General features: G+C 43.4%; 1 protein-coding gene across 4 annotated transcripts in view; it reads right to left on the bottom strand.

The window, feature by feature from the left end:
- hmbox1b (homeobox containing 1 b) overlaps window positions 1-14,990 on the bottom strand; it is a 24,712-nt gene extending 9,722 nt beyond the window's left edge. For 3 of the 4 annotated variants that reach the window (XM_028605240.1, XM_028605242.1, XM_028605243.1), the window contains exons 1-5: window positions 14,594-14,990; window positions 11,699-12,373; window positions 6,733-6,818; window positions 4,179-4,289; window positions 1-66 (exon numbers count right to left, since the gene is read on the bottom strand). The exon at window positions 1-66 is cut by the window's left edge and continues 88 nt beyond it. In XM_028605240.1, the coding sequence (XP_028461041.1) occupies window positions 1-66; window positions 4,179-4,289; window positions 6,733-6,818; window positions 11,699-12,366 (931 nt within the window). In that variant the 5' untranslated portion in view covers window positions 12,367-12,373; window positions 14,594-14,990. Of the gene's footprint in view, window positions 67-4,178; window positions 4,290-6,732; window positions 6,819-11,698; window positions 12,374-14,053; window positions 14,137-14,593 lie in introns of those variants that run through there. The other variant, XM_028605241.1, reaches the window with a different exon arrangement.
- Window positions 14,991-15,435: the final 445 nt, after the last annotated feature.

The raw sequence follows: 15,435 nt of genomic DNA, 5'->3' as shown, positions 1-15,435 counted from the left end.
GTGGGGTTTGCCTCCACTCCATTTCCTCCAGAGGTAACGGAGCTGGCCGCATGTTTAGAGTGGCACCTGGAGCGGAGGTAGCAGAATCACTGGTATGTTACACATTAAGACTGTAGTGTGGAAGTAGTCTGGATCGACGATCATTACTGGATAACTTTGTTCGTTTTCGGGAAACAACAACAAACTTTGAGCTAGCAAGCTACATGCTGAAAAAGGCAACTTTTGAGGAAAATTTGGATCAAGGCAGGCCTGCTTGGTTCTTTCGGGGAATGATTGTAAAGATTTACAAAGAATACGTACACAGCATTTACTCTCTAACTGGGACGTTTTGGGACCGGTTGGCGGGGGTTGCTGTGGACAAAGTAACGTTACACAGGGCGATACACTGGTAAGAGCAAATTACGTTTAACCATGTATCCAGGTAATTTATATAGCTTACGCTACTGTATTATGTGAACACCTAAACAAGCTCCTTCCCATTTTACAGATCCACTGTTGCTGCGTCCAGAGCTTAGCGTGTATGTGTGGTGTAGCCAGACCTTACAGCGCTGTGGAGATAGGTCTGGCAATGCGAGACTAGTGTGGAAGTGTCGAGCCACAATCCGCCTTGGGGACATACAGTGTGCAGGTTTATTTGTGGCTTGAAAGCACTAACTGTGCCGGTTAAAGTAAAAAAAATTAAATCAAAGTATTATTAATGTGTGTAGTGCCTGTTTTGACAGATGAACTGAGCACAGCACACAACAGCCAGGAAGCCCTTCAGGAAAATGTATGCGAGAATGTCGCCTTTTGCTATTCTCGCAATATATTCTGATTGTAAACTCGACTGAATAGTGCTGACAAAGACTGTGCTGTCTCATCTCGAAACAGGACCACAGCAGAAAACAAAACCACGCAAAAGCTGTAATTTGCACTAAAACTCATTAAACTAGCCACATTATAGCTAAGAGCTCTTAGATATACTGTGGGGTCTGATTCAGAAGCTCACCCTCAGTATCATAACTTCATCGGACACGGACATTGTGAACGAGGCCTAACTGGGTCGCCCAGCAACAGTCTAGGTGATCATTAGTGCATGAGCGGGGCATCAGTTCCCTCTGCAGCAGTGATGGAGGCGTGTGCGCGATGGGGCTGGGCCACGCTGGGCCGGGCTCAGTCTGGCCAGAAATAGCATAGAGCAGTTTCCGCTGCTGTCGGTGTTGGCACGGCTCCACAGAGGAACATGCCGCAGAGGACGAGGCGTGGGATGTCTGCTGCCTGGCTATAGGAAGATACAGCGCACACACACATATACGTACAACGCAGTTGGGGTCTGAAGCCAGCACGGGGCATGTTGTCTTTGCTGTAACCAACTTGCAGAGAAGTGTGGATTTAAGGTTGTGTAAGACAACAAACTCATCTATGCTTCTCCACAGAAGCAAAAACTAACATTAAAACTACCTGATCAAGCAAAACTAAGGTTAATTTTGGTCTCGGTTTCAGAGCACTAGACTCAAGACTTGGCCTTGAGTTGAACTTTTAAGTCACAAAAATGAAAAATTGAGACTTGATTGCTCTCAGACTTTTGACTTTAAATCAAAAACTTTTAACTGTCAGGTAATAATCTGGAACCTAACAAAAAAAAAAAAACAATAAGACAGACAAATTATTCACTGAGTAAATTCATATGCAATCCACCGAGAATTAGATAGGAAGCTGCAAAGAAAGCAGCTGGAACCAATTACAAAAAACATGCAGGCAGCACGTGGACATTTATAAAAAGGTAAGTTTCAGTTGCATTCAGTTGGCTCTCTTTGGAGCTGCTATCGGACGGAAAGAGTTCCAGTTCCAGTCAACCGCCTAAAACTTCCTCTAGATGTTTGCCAAAGAAATATCAAGACGCTATCCAATGTTGTAGCTTCTCCTCTCAAAACTAAAACCAGACAGTGAAGAGTATTTTAGTGAACAAACTTCAGAATGGTAACTCTGCTCCGCAGTGGAGAGAACATGAAGCTGTGGTCAAGGGTGTAACTTTGGTTTAAGAAGTGGAGAGAGACACAAAGTGGGGGGGGGGTCCTTTGCCAGAAAAATGTTTTTGATTTCTCATTAACAGTCTAGTTATAAAAATTAAATAAAATCACTTCTGGCAGCGGAGTGTTTCCCTACTGTGCTTCCTTTCTTTGGAGTCGCCTCCCTGCTGCGCGGTAGTTAGTGGGGCAAACTCTTCTGCTATCTTTACATCCAACTTTAAAACTCGTCAACTTTTCATGTCCAACAGCCACATACTCGACATAAATACACACTCTCTAGGATTGAGAAAGAACCTCCTGCTTGCAAACAAGAGATTGTGGTGCTTATTATTGTAAGACTTCACATTTGATCCATGAGTAGTTTTGATTTTTATTATTACTTTTTTTCATCATTTTATGATCTGATTTTCCATTGTGATTTTAATGTATGGATTGTATGAGTGTAGCGGTACATGTATTTGTAGCTTTGTTTTGCGTGTGGAACATACTTCAATTCCAAGTTTGTTTAGTCTCCGCCAGAGAATGTCTAATAAGGGGAGAACTTCCACTCTGTGCAAACTTCCGGCTTCTGAACTGGTTGCAGTTCCACTCTGGTTCCATATGAGGTCGCTCATGGGATAGTGCAGAATGAATGGAGGTCTATGGAGCTATACCCCTCAAAATCCACTTTTCTCATTTTTTTTCATTTTTCTTTGTCATTTTTGTCTAGTAATTTGAATGTTAAATTCGAAAGGGGAGGCAAAGAAAATACACACTGCTGGGTGTAAAGTAAAGTCGCTTTTGTGTTCTAAAAAGCCTTTTAAAATGTCAAAGACGTCATACACATCATACGGCCAGAGATACTGCTTTATGGCAAGCTCTGAGTTGCTCCCTTTGTTCTCTCGAGGCATCGACAACACAGCTGACAGGTTAGGCTCTCCATGTCAATACACATGCTAGAAAGAGGGTTGATTGGCTAAGGTTTTTAAAGACCACGCCGTAGGCGGGCTCTGACATTCTGGTTCCGCTTCGGATGTCATCAATCGGGATCTCTGGTCGTAATCAGTCCTTCACTAACCAATCAGCATTCATTAGCAGAATGTTAGCTTGTTATGGGCAACAACGACTCAACCTCTAAGAAATCGAAAGGACATAAGTTCATTCAGCTTTCGACCTATAGTCCATGTTGAACATACAAAAATACTATCAAATCTGAGATTTCTCAACGACAATTTTAGCCGTCTAGCTCCATAGAGTCCCATTCATTTTGCACTCGCCCGCTATCGCCCCCAGGGAAACTCTGGTGGAACTGCAACTAAATTTGGTACAATGGGGCTTAATAGGGAGTGAACAGGCTCTCCGTAGACGAGCTCTGTCTCCGCCCTGCACTTTGAGCGCTTTAGTACACACTGTACGCTTATCCCAGCCAAGCCTCTCGCCAAGCCTCTCGCTAGCTAGCGTCATGGCCAATGTAGAGATGCCAGAGCTGGGAGACCCTCCAATATCATTAAGGTCTCCTGTTTGGGACCACTTTGGTTTCCCGGCGAAATTGATTTTTTTACAGAAGTTCAGGGCGCCTGGGTAGCTCACCTGTTAGAGCAGCGGCTGCGGGTTTGACTCCGACCTGCGGCCCTTTGCTGCATGTCATTCCCCCCTCTCTCTCCCCTTTCATGTCTTCATCTGTCCTATGAAAATAAATGCCTAAAATGCCCAAAAAAGTATAAAAAAAAAAAAAAAAAAAAGAAAAACAAGCAAATCTTTTTGCTTCTTTACTTTACTTGTTAGAAGATTTGCATTTTTTTCCCCTTACTCTATCGAAAATGAACCGAACCATGACTTGAAAACCGAGATACGTACCGAACCGTGGTTTTTGTGTACCGTTACACCCCTAATTGAGTGTTACCATTAAAAGGGGATATATGTACCGATGTCAGTTGAACTCTTGAAAACTCAATAAAATACTAATTACAAAAAAAATATGTCAACTTCTCTTCAACCAGAGCTTTGCTAAGTGTTCTGAGTGACTAAAACTACTTTCTGTTATGGCCTTGATAACTACAGGGACAATGCTGGTATTGTTTATGCCAGACATTCATATTGCGTTTATTCCGTATAATGTTCCCAGCCGTTTATTAAGCCACAAAAAGTCAGGAGCGAGCAGTGCGAAGGTGAAAAGCCTCCAATGTGTACCTGGCGTGGTTTTCTCCAGCGTGTACCAGCGATAGAAGGCCCTCTTCTTCTGCTCACTCAGGTCGGAGCCGTGCTGTAGTAGCCAATGGGAGATCCTGCTCTGGCTGATGCCTGGAAAGCAGCCAGACATTGAATTACAAATTACGGCACAATTTGTAGACAAGAATTCAAGAGAGACAGAAGGGAATACTGGGGGAGGGGGAAGTGTTCTCTCTCTCCCATCACTTGTCTATCACATAAGCTGTAGCCACAGAAACACTACTTGGCACTTTAACTCCTTTCTACTGGTTGCTCGATATTTTGTTTAATTAGAAATTAGGATTTGACTTACGTCCAGTACGTTTGCAAAGGTGGATACCAGTATTTTTGTACGGATTTTACAGCACCTATGTTGTAGGAAAATGTTTTAAAAACTTCTATTTCTTCTTCTAAATTCCAATCTGTGCACGGTGAAATAGTCACTGAACACAGAAACATGTAAATATGAAATGCTATTTCCAGACCGGAAAATTCCACTCATCCATTCACGAAATTGCTTTTAATGCATTGCCACTAATTATTCATCTACAAAAAAAAATATATATATATATAATTAAACCGTTTGAGCAGCTAAATAATTTACATTAAATGTGCAATGATTAATTAATATAAAAAAAAAGTTTAGGTTTTACAGACACTTTGTAGGTAGCAGATATCAGAGAGAAACGTCTGTTGTATTGACAACTGATGAGTCCCTAATACTGTATTTATTCAAAAGATCCCCTACAGACATGTTTTAAGGCATATAATTATCCAATTTGTGTCTGATTTTTCAACAATGCTTTCAAAATGATATCTACTTGTGCTCCCTCATTGAAAAACTATTGTTCATTTCAAAAGTTTAACTATTAGACACGAGATGTCTCCCACTTCACCGAAAAGTCCATTTTCAACTAGTCTGACTCCCAAAGCTCTCAGCTGTGATATCACAATGTCCTGTGAGCACGTCCATGTCTTAAACTTTTAAGGTGAACACGGAAACTTCAACAGACTGATTTAAAAACAGCATTCTAGCGTCGTAATGCTGTTGAAATTAAATAAAATGTAAAAAAAATGTTTTTCCAAATAATTCAGTAGCAACACAATGAAAAAAGGAGGCGAGCGGTTTAAGCTGAAAAGGATGAGCACAGATTATGACATTTTTTAAATTTTCTTAATGAGAAACCCCACTCTGGTGTCTGAAGGTTCTCAGGCATCCAAGGGAGAAAAATAGTAGGTGTGGGGCGATGATCTTTACATTTTTTAACCAATGATTCACCTAAATATTTGTTTTTACGGTTTGCACGGTATAGCGGACTACGTCATATCCGTTTTCTGACCGAAAGCAGAAAATGCAGAATATCCATGCTATGTATTTCTTTACAAATTAAATAAATGTCAAACTGACTGACTTGTGATGTGCATTCTTCTTAGAAAACAATTAGTGGTAATGTCTCATGATATATTGTCTCTAGAAGTGTATTATTCAACTTTTGTTTTTGTTAAAGAGGGAAAAGAAAATCACAATACTCAATACTAGAGTTGTGACAAGATCTCGTCCCACAAGATTAAAATGTGACAATCGATCACAAGTGCTCATTGGTCCTATAATACATCTGGCTTTGAAGATGAGTCTGGCTTGGACTTCTAAATGAAGTCCCTCGCCCGTGAGTTCACTTTTGAACTTGTCACACCCATGTATGGCGAAAGGAATCGAACCAGGACAAAAGCGTATCGTTCCAGCCCTATTAAATAGCGGGGTTTCCCTATCCCTATTTCATCCTTCCTTGGACCCCACCCTTTTTGATATTCTTTGTATTGCTTAACGTGTAAAATGTGCATTTCAACTGGAGAGACGCACATCTGGCAACAAACAAATGTGCACGATGTATAAAAAAAAAAGACTATTTGCAACAGAAAACACCTCAAATGCACAACATATGGCGCTTACCCACTGCTAGTACCAGCTCGACTTGGTGCCCCGTCCTCCATTTTCCATTGCAGACCTAGTACCGCCTCATGCGTGAGGCGAGCGTGGCTGGTCGTCATAGCAGGAAACTGTCGTGACCTAACGCGACACACACACAGAACGTCGAAGGTGTGTTGTTTTTGACTCTCGGCATGTGGCTGTTGCCACAGCCAGAAGACACATTTTGTTTCAAAAGAAGCTGGAGGCAGCAAAAAAAAAAAAAAAAAAAAAAAAAAAAAAAAACACCACTGGCTAAACCATTTAAAAATGGCGGGTTTGTTCAGGACACCCCCGTCTGTCGCTAGCAATGATGACAAAGTGATTAGTGACGATTCTCTCCGACCAATCAGTAGTCTACAGGTTTTCACGTCACCTTTTGGTATCGCCTCAGCTTGCTTGGAACCTTGACGGAGGCAATACTAAAAAAAAAAAAGTACCTGTTAGCAGGTACCAGGGACTTTTTTTTCATAATGGAAAACAGAAAGAGGCGAGTAGAGTCGAGTCGAGCAGGTACCACGTAATGGAAAAACGCCAATAGTTTCGGAGTGTGGGAGTACTGCTACTAACCGGTAACTTGTGCCACCACTGCCTGAGAGATCCTCCTGTTCCCGAGGAAGGCTTTGATCTCCTCTTTCACCATGCTGCCGTCCCTCCTACACACACACACACACACACACACACACACACACACACACACACACACACACACACACACACACACACACACACACACACACACACACACACACACACACACACACACACACACACACACAACACTGTCAGCAGCAAAGTCTGAAGAACCAAGCTGGTAACTGACAAAGGAAAACATCAGACATTTAAAAAGACAGCATTTAAAAAGGACAGCACTTTTTTTTTTTTTTTTTTTTATTAATTCAGTAAAGGCGAGGTAAAACATAATTGCCAGACTGATATCAAAAGTTTAGTATAGTGGTTTACACAGATACAAATACCACAGATGAATTTACACATAATCAATAAAAGATGGGAGGGAGAGATGCAAAAAAAAAGCCTCAGTAGGGGCTTAATCTGGGCACTCTCCAATGCATACTCCATTTAAAATAGAAAGAAACTAAAATACTACCAAATACGTGGTGCAGATAGAAATTCAGTTTTTATTTTCTCCACTATTTACACGTTTTTGTTCAGTTTTGGTGCGAGCTGCCCTATCAGCATTCACATGGCATCGACGACAAAAGCGCACACGTGGCCCGCTTCTGTTGTTGGCACTGTGTCCCCTTTACATCAGACTCGAGAGCACTCGTTTGGTATATTGTACAACAACTAATTCACATGTCAGATAATAATAATAATAATAATAATCAAACCTATGTTTTTGTACTGTACGTATTCTCAGGGAAACTACAAAACCAAGGCTCCGTTTTAATCCGAGATGCTTTTTGACAGCATTATCGTTGTATTGCGCTTTTCTTTAACGGCTCCCACATAATCACCGTTTCATTTCAGAGGAACACAAAAGGCAAGGACCACGAATTTTAATTAAATGAACCACAATCAAGTAATCTTTTTTTTTTTTTTTTTTTTATGTATTTGGCAGACTCATTTCCACTATCTTAGTCCTCAGCGGGGAGAAAAATAAAAACGTGCACAGACTTGGAGGAGGGTGGTGAGTGAACATGTGCAGTCACACAGTGGTGCAGTCACACAGTGTACCCACCCTGCCTTCTGGCTTTGAGCCCAACCCCCCCTCCCCTATACATAAACAATTACATACACATGCTGTGCATGCCACACAGCAACAAGCTTATGACTGTCTTGGCTTCATCCTGGTACCGATGGCAAAACACCTGTCCAATGTGTATACTGCTTGGTGCATTTATCCATACTAATAGTGCATACTTTTTTTTATTCTTTTACCGGAAGGGCATTTCCAGTGGGCGCCTAACCCCACCCAAGCTTGAACAGCACTATAACCATAACAATCACAGCATCCTCTGAACCAGTCAGCATCCCAGATCCACACAGTCAAAATGGAGAAAACACATCAGAGTCCTGAGTGCTCCGCTGGCACGTTGCTGAAATGAAAATGCGTCACGACTCTTGACATCCAGCATCGATATCCTCCACGCCAGCCTCTTGCAGCGCGGCTATAATTAGAGCTAAAGAAAAAAAACCCTGTCGTATCGACACCGGCAAATCAATGTAGCACTAGCTGCTGTACAAGACTGAGGAGGAAGAGTGGGAAGTGGAGGAGGGAGGGGGGTTTGTTGGATGCCAACTCAAAAGGCTGAACCCCTACCGAGACGGAAATGGGCACTTAAAAATGAGAGAGAGAGAGAGAGAGAGAGAGAGAGAGAGAGAGAGAGAGAGAGAGAGAGAGAGAGAGAGATCATAAGGGGACGGTGGGATTGTTGACAAGCTGAAACTGCGTGTCACGCCCCTTGCAGCCCCGCCGAGTGAGACGCTGGAGAGCCCTACCAGGCGGAGAGGACGAGGGCTTTTGAACGCTACTTAACTTCTTGGGCTGTCTAAACAGGACATGTCATTGAATGCATACAGGCAGCGGGAATGAGCACCCGGGACAGCTAGTGCAGTGCGGAGGACAGAGCCTGAGCTCTAAACGTCTATCCTAATTCTGAGTGTTCGTACGAGGCAGCAGGAGGAGAGGGTTCGTGGGTAAAGTGCTCAGAAGAAGAGAGGAGGTGGCTAACGTGTGGACGGGGGATAGATTATTAGAACACTGAACCTGCAACAGCGACGGGCGTGGAAGAAAATGGGATACCTAATAGTTTTTACTTTGACCTTATATACAACATTATCGTCCTTCTATGCATTTTCATCTTTTCGGGTTTGAAATGAAATGTAGAAAAATTAAGGCTTTTCCAAATAAGTCAGTAGTAAGAAGGAGGGCAGCAGTTTAAGCTGAAAATGATGAGCAGAGACGATGACAGTTTAAAGGTCCCATGGCATGGAGGTTTTTTAACATTAATGTGAGTTCCCCCAGCTTGCCTATGGTCCCCCAGTGGCTAGAAATGGTGATAGGTGTAAACCGAGCCCTGGGTATCCTGCTCTGCCTTTGAGAAAAGGAAAGCTCAGATGAGCCGTTTTGGAATCTGCTTGTTATGAGGTCATAACAAGCAAGATTACCTCCCCTTTCTCTGCTTTGCCCGCCCAGAGAATTTGGCCAACCCATGAGAGAGAGACATCATGGCTTTCAAACGAGAAAAGTGGCAGTTGGTCAAGGCCACACCCCCACCCTCCACATGTAATGGAAAAACGCCCTCCTCAATAGCTTCAGACACAGAAATGGCACATACTAAGGAAAGCTCATTGTGGGACTGGCTCTAGTGGCTTTAGTTCTGCACCAAAGCTGAATTTCGGGAAAGAGACTTCAGATACAGTATTAGGGGACCACTAAGGTCTATATAAAAGCATCCAAAGAGCACCATGTCATGGGACCTTTAAAGATGTTCCGAACACGTTTCGTCTCTTATCCGAGAGAGTTCTGACTGAAGTTCTGACTGAACTGTAAGGAAAAAAACACCTATACCCCACAGAAGTCAAATAGCTGGGTTTCCCTACTGTTCACTCAGAACTGAAGTCTCTCGGATGAGAGACGAAACGTGTTCAGGGCACCTTTGAACCCAGTCCAGTCGCCCTAGATTTAGATTGGAATCCTTCCTTGGATCCCAATCAGTAAAGGGTCTGGTTCCAGTGGAGTACTGGTGATTTCTGAGAAGGTTTTGAAGATATGAGTCCAGAAGGGAATTATTTTAGGACATGATACAAAACTGTGAGAAAGGGTTGCTTCTGAGGTCAGACATTTATCACACATAGGCGAGACGTTTTGATAAATGGTGTGTAGTTTAACCTTAGAAAAGTGAAGCCTGTGTAATATCTTAAATTGTATAAGGTAGTGTCTGGCATTATTTGAACATTTATGTATATGCTTAAGACTCTCTTCCCAAATATTGTCTGGAATTTGAATACCCATTTCGTTTTCCCATTTAAGTTTGAAACTTTCAGAAGACGGAAGGGCTAACGGTGAGGTTCATTTTTTGAGAATTGTGCGTCAGGCTACGGCGTAGGCTCCGGCAGAGGGGTCTGCGGGGCTACGCCGTTAATTGGCTTATGTCATCTAGCAAAGACATTACCAGGGCAAAACTTCTACATCGAAAGAAAAAGTTAAAAAAATTGCGCCTGAAAAGGTAACCTCTGTCACAGAAGTGACAAGACGTCTCCCCCGTGTTCCATTTGCATTAGTGGCATCGCTGCAACCAAAATCTTCAGGATGGTAAGGAATGCACCCGTAATTAGTTAACTTCAATATATTGCCTCGCATAATTACAGATTGGATAATAAGCTTTTCAGCACAACTCAAACTTCTACTCCCAATAATAAAACTGAATGCAACAGAAAAGGAAGTCAGACTGAGATGGCCACATTTCTTTGAAACAAACAAATCCTGTAGGCAAAAACGGTTGTTCTTGTTACACATAAAACTTTGTTTTAATCAAAAGCTCCAGCACAGCTACTAAACTGCACCTGGACCTCAACCTCTGTTTCCAAGGTCCAGAATAAACTTCAAACCTGAGCTTTAATGCCAAGACAAGAAGAAGAAGAAGAAAAAGGACATTTTAACAGAAAAAAAATAAAATGCCTTGCCAAATGGGCAAGCGCCAACTGCTGCCTTTTTAAACACGTTTGCGTTCCGACAGCAGCTGCACACAATCAGTGAAGTTTCCAGTTGGTGCTATTTTTTTAACCTTGAAATAAACTGCGCTTTCTTGCCTCATCGTCGCGGGTATTACTTAGCCTGGAAATCCAGACCCAAATCCGAAAGATTAAAAGGCATTGAGTAATGAAAATGGCCCAACTCGAGGGGCGGCACCAAGCATGCATTTGAAAATCTCACGGCACGCGATTGGATAACACCACGACCAATCACAACAATACACGTGGTGACGTATCCAGAGCCCCATACGCTTAGCTACCAGCCGAGCTAACTGTTAGATTAAACTGTCGTCATGTCTTTAGTGGTGTGAATTTGTTCAACCTTTCGTTATTCACTGTTCATTTCAAACAGCAAAAACGGTCCATTGAGCTCACACTTGAGTAAATGAAGCCTTTGCAACACCAGAAAAAGACAACACCTTTTAATCATGTCGCTATAATAAGATCCCAAATCTCAGATAATATCTAGTCTAGGGCTGCACGATATGAGGAAAATATGCGATATACAATAACGTTGTTGAATATCCCGACACTGACATTACTTGCGATAATAGTAATTTAGTACTAATAGTAATTTTACACGTTTAAAAATATCGAAATTAATATTGATATCGCAATATCCATAATCGATATCGCAATATCACATTTTGACAATATCGTGCACCCCTAATTCGGAGCCAGGAAAACCCCGACTTGCTGTTAATCTACTGCCCAGTTCAACAAGCAGCAAACTGAAGTTGGACAAATGGCTTTGAGGTGGAAAGTTTCCCTAAAAAAGGTTTAGAGCTCCCTTCTGCCGACCGGCGTTACTACTGACCTCATCAGCTCCTCCACCTTATCGTCGATGTCCAGGTCCTCCTCTGTGGCCTCGAACCCAAACGCCCGCGCCGCCGCCGCGCTGTTCACCGGGTACCTGGGAGGGGACAGCTTCCCGTTGGGCGTGGCGGCCAGGCTGTCCCGCCCGTTCTGCGACAGAGCCACAAGCGAGACCGGCGAGGGCAAGACGGCAGAAGGCGGCGGCGGGCCCGGGGGCGGGGAGGTATCGTAGCTGTTGCTGGGCGATGGCGAGAGTGCCCCCAAGCTGCCGAACTGCGTCTGCGTGGCGGTGGAGATTTTGGAGGCGGTGGACGAGGAGGCGGAGGCGGCGGCGGCGGTGGAGTGATCGCCTCCGGCGGCGGCGCTCTCGCCGCCGTTGCACGCCGCCGTAGAGGTGGCGGTTGCCGAGGCAGTGTTGTTATTGTTGAACGATGTAGTGGTGTTGGAGGCAGAGGTGTTGTTGGCCCCGCCCACTCCGTAGCAGGACGAGGAGGAGGAGGAGGAAGAAGAGGTGCGGCGGCCAAACTTGTCGCCGTGCTCCCGGTCCAGCCGGTCCAGCGTGTTGAGCGCGTGCAGGATCTCCTGCTTGTTCATGCCGGTGCGACGCAGCCGCTGCAGCAGATCTATCTGCTCGATGGTGAAGCGCGGCTCCTCGCTGAACTCAGACATCCTGCTGCTGGATATGGGAGACAAGACAGACAGACAGGTTGTGAGATGGAGGAGAGAGAGGGAGGGGGGGGACAGGAAATGCAGGGGGTGGGGAGAGGAAGTTAAGGAAAGCAAAGTATGTGGATGTTCAAGATGTACAAGAAGAGAAAAATACTGAGAAAATAGGAGGCGCTAGGAGAGTCAGGCAGAAATGAGACAGCTGAAGGGATGGTGGAGGGAGGGGGGGGCAATGAGAGGATTAAGTAGGAAAGAGTGAAAAGGAACGCAGTTGCAGATGGGGAGAAAAACGAGAATGATGGGAATGGAGGAGGGAGGCAGAGACAAGGTAGTGGAAGGAGAGTAAGGGGGGTAAAGTAGAAAGAGAAGGGTGGGAAAGGAGGAAAGAACTGCAAGAAGAAAACAAAGAGGCAGCAAATCAGAAAAGGAAGACAAGAGCGAGAGATAGAGTGTGAAAGAAAAAAAAGGGAAGGGAGGGGCAGGACATAAAAAAAAAATCTGCTATTTTTGGGAACCAGCAGGCAACACACACACACGCGCGCGCACGGTGCCAGAGTCACCTTGACAGCTGATGCTATCTTAACATTCTGACTGCCATTCTTTAAGAGCCACAATATATCCACGGCTCTGCATACCACCCACGCTGGATGGTTTTTCATAAGCAATTTGCTGTGCTCAAAATCAATGCAACTGGAATCAGACTGCGGCACATTTTCCCATCTTCTGTGCCAGCCCGACCTATGCCGATATGATAAGTGGTTTGAAAAGGGGTCACTGGCATTTTGCTACATCTGTGTGTCGTCCAAGCTTTTGCTTTGGAGGACAGAAAAGACCAGAAATGAATCGAGATGGTCTGCAGTGTTTTGGAAGTTACCAAGAAGGAAACTAATAGGACCATGACAACTATAAGCTTTTAGGAGGTCTGTAACTCCAAGCTTATATATATATATATATATATATATATATATAAAAAAAAAAAAAAAAAAAAAGGAAAAGAACCATTGCTGCCAACATTTCAGACACAGGGGAAAGTCACTTTGAGTGGGCACTGAAATCCATTACTTCTGTAATGTGTAGCTTAGTGGAGAACATTAACTAGTTTCTTGAGTTATCATTAAGAATGTATATAAGGAAGGCTACTAAAAGCTGTAAATCATTGTCAAGCACAGTTCCACTGCAAACCCTGTCACATCCCAGAGGGGGGGGGGGTGGTGAGCTACATCAAATTAAAAATACAGCTGCCAGGCTGGTTACTTTAACTTGAATTTTTGACATGCAAGTGGATGCACTAATAAGGGTTACTTCAATAGTCAGAGAGATTGTTGTGTGTTGCAAACACAGATTCAGCCTAATATTAAATCAATGCACAATCCTCTGGTTACTGTAGGTTACATAACACAGAGTGGACAGAAAAAAAAAAAAAGTTAAAGACTGATCCCACTTACACTTATAAGACAAGAGCAACTGAAGCGGTCCTGTCTTTGACATACAGTAAACCAAAGTTCCTTTTTACACAGCCTTAACGGATTTGAAAAATCACTCGATAACAGCCCAACAGAGTTCAAAAACTCGTCAAAGCTCACAATAGGAAAAAAAATAACATATCACAGATTCTAAGAGATAACGACAGCCGATAAATCACGTTAGGTTTTGCATCATGCGGAAAAAAACAGAAGCGTTCTTACTGTACCTTCATACAGGATACATGCATAATGCATCATATATTTTCAGTTACAAGCCCAACTCTTTTCTTTGCCAGTGCAGTTTTTCGTCCATGTGTTTTTGTTTTGCTGACTGGGCCTGCAGCGAGAGAACAATTCTGTCGCTCCGTCTCAACGCTGCAGGCGAGCCACCGGTGATGCCAGCTTTCACGCCCTTTGCCCAAAAGCTAACGCTAGCAATATGTTTTGTAGGCAGACGGACGGGACAGTGCCCCGTGCGACGTCGAATTAACCCGCTTGCAACCTCTAACCCAGGCAAAATTCAATCATTTCCAGTACTGCTGCTGCTAAATTTACACTGACAACAGTGCATGGGCATCACAGAGGACAGCTAGCAACTTAACATAATGCTATTTCGGTAGCACTGGGGGTTGTGGAATGATTAGCATAACAGGCTAGCCATGCCAACGCTGATACTAGCTGACGTTAGCCGCCGTCGCTGGCTAGCGAGCGTTTGATATTAATAACATCACTTTCAGTGTTGTAGATAGCATAAGTGCATGACTTACCTCGGTTCAAATCGTCCGCTTAACCATTTAACTTTAGAACTTCAGCAAAGACCCGTTGTGTCTTTTCACTGCAGCCGAACAATAACGCAATATGATTACAGTGCCCCGTCCGACCCCTTACCAAGGATTTCTAATCAGAGGCGAATTATTTGCCTCTCTGCTTTGTCTGTCTGACAACAGCCATATTGACAACTAACACCTCCGAGTAGCTCTGAGGGAACTGTAGTTTTACTTACACGAAGGCCCCTACCGTGCGCCGGCTTTCTTTACACTAAAAACTACAAGTCCCCGAAACATAAGCGAGGGGGGGGAGCTGATGGCTTTTTGATCTACAGTTGTCACAAAAGGCGATGCAGTTTTTAATGTGACCACAGCGGCGGCTGCCCTCAACCCTACCCGCTGCTGCTGCTGGAAGCTGTGTGAATGGTGTCTGGCACCTCACTAGTCACCAACTGGCAGACGTAGCTAAGTAACAGATTACATGTGTAACTGCGTTACTTACGTACGTTTGCAAATTTGTTGAGTGGAAGGTTTTCAAAAATGCAATTGTAGTTTAGAAACAAAGTAGTTGTTGCCCTATTTAACAATATTACATTTATATTATTTATTATAAATGTATTATTATTTATACTATTCAAACAAGGTAAAGGCCATTTTATTCTTAGAAATGGAAAAGCTTAATACTGATCAATCAATCAATCCAAAGAGGAGGATGGAGAACATTCAATTGGGGAATTGTTTGGATGTATTATTTGTTAGCTTTAATATTTACACTGTATCCTACTTTTTGTTCATACTGTACTTTATTTATGTTGACAGTGTTCTTTATTTGTTTTCACACT

This window comes from Perca flavescens, chromosome 18 (assembly GCF_004354835.1).
Source record: "Perca flavescens isolate YP-PL-M2 chromosome 18, PFLA_1.0, whole genome shotgun sequence".
NCBI lineage: Eukaryota > Metazoa > Chordata > Actinopteri > Perciformes > Percidae > Perca > Perca flavescens.
Note: the sequence above shows the minus strand (reverse complement) of the source record. Positions and strands in the feature narration are given on the sequence as shown.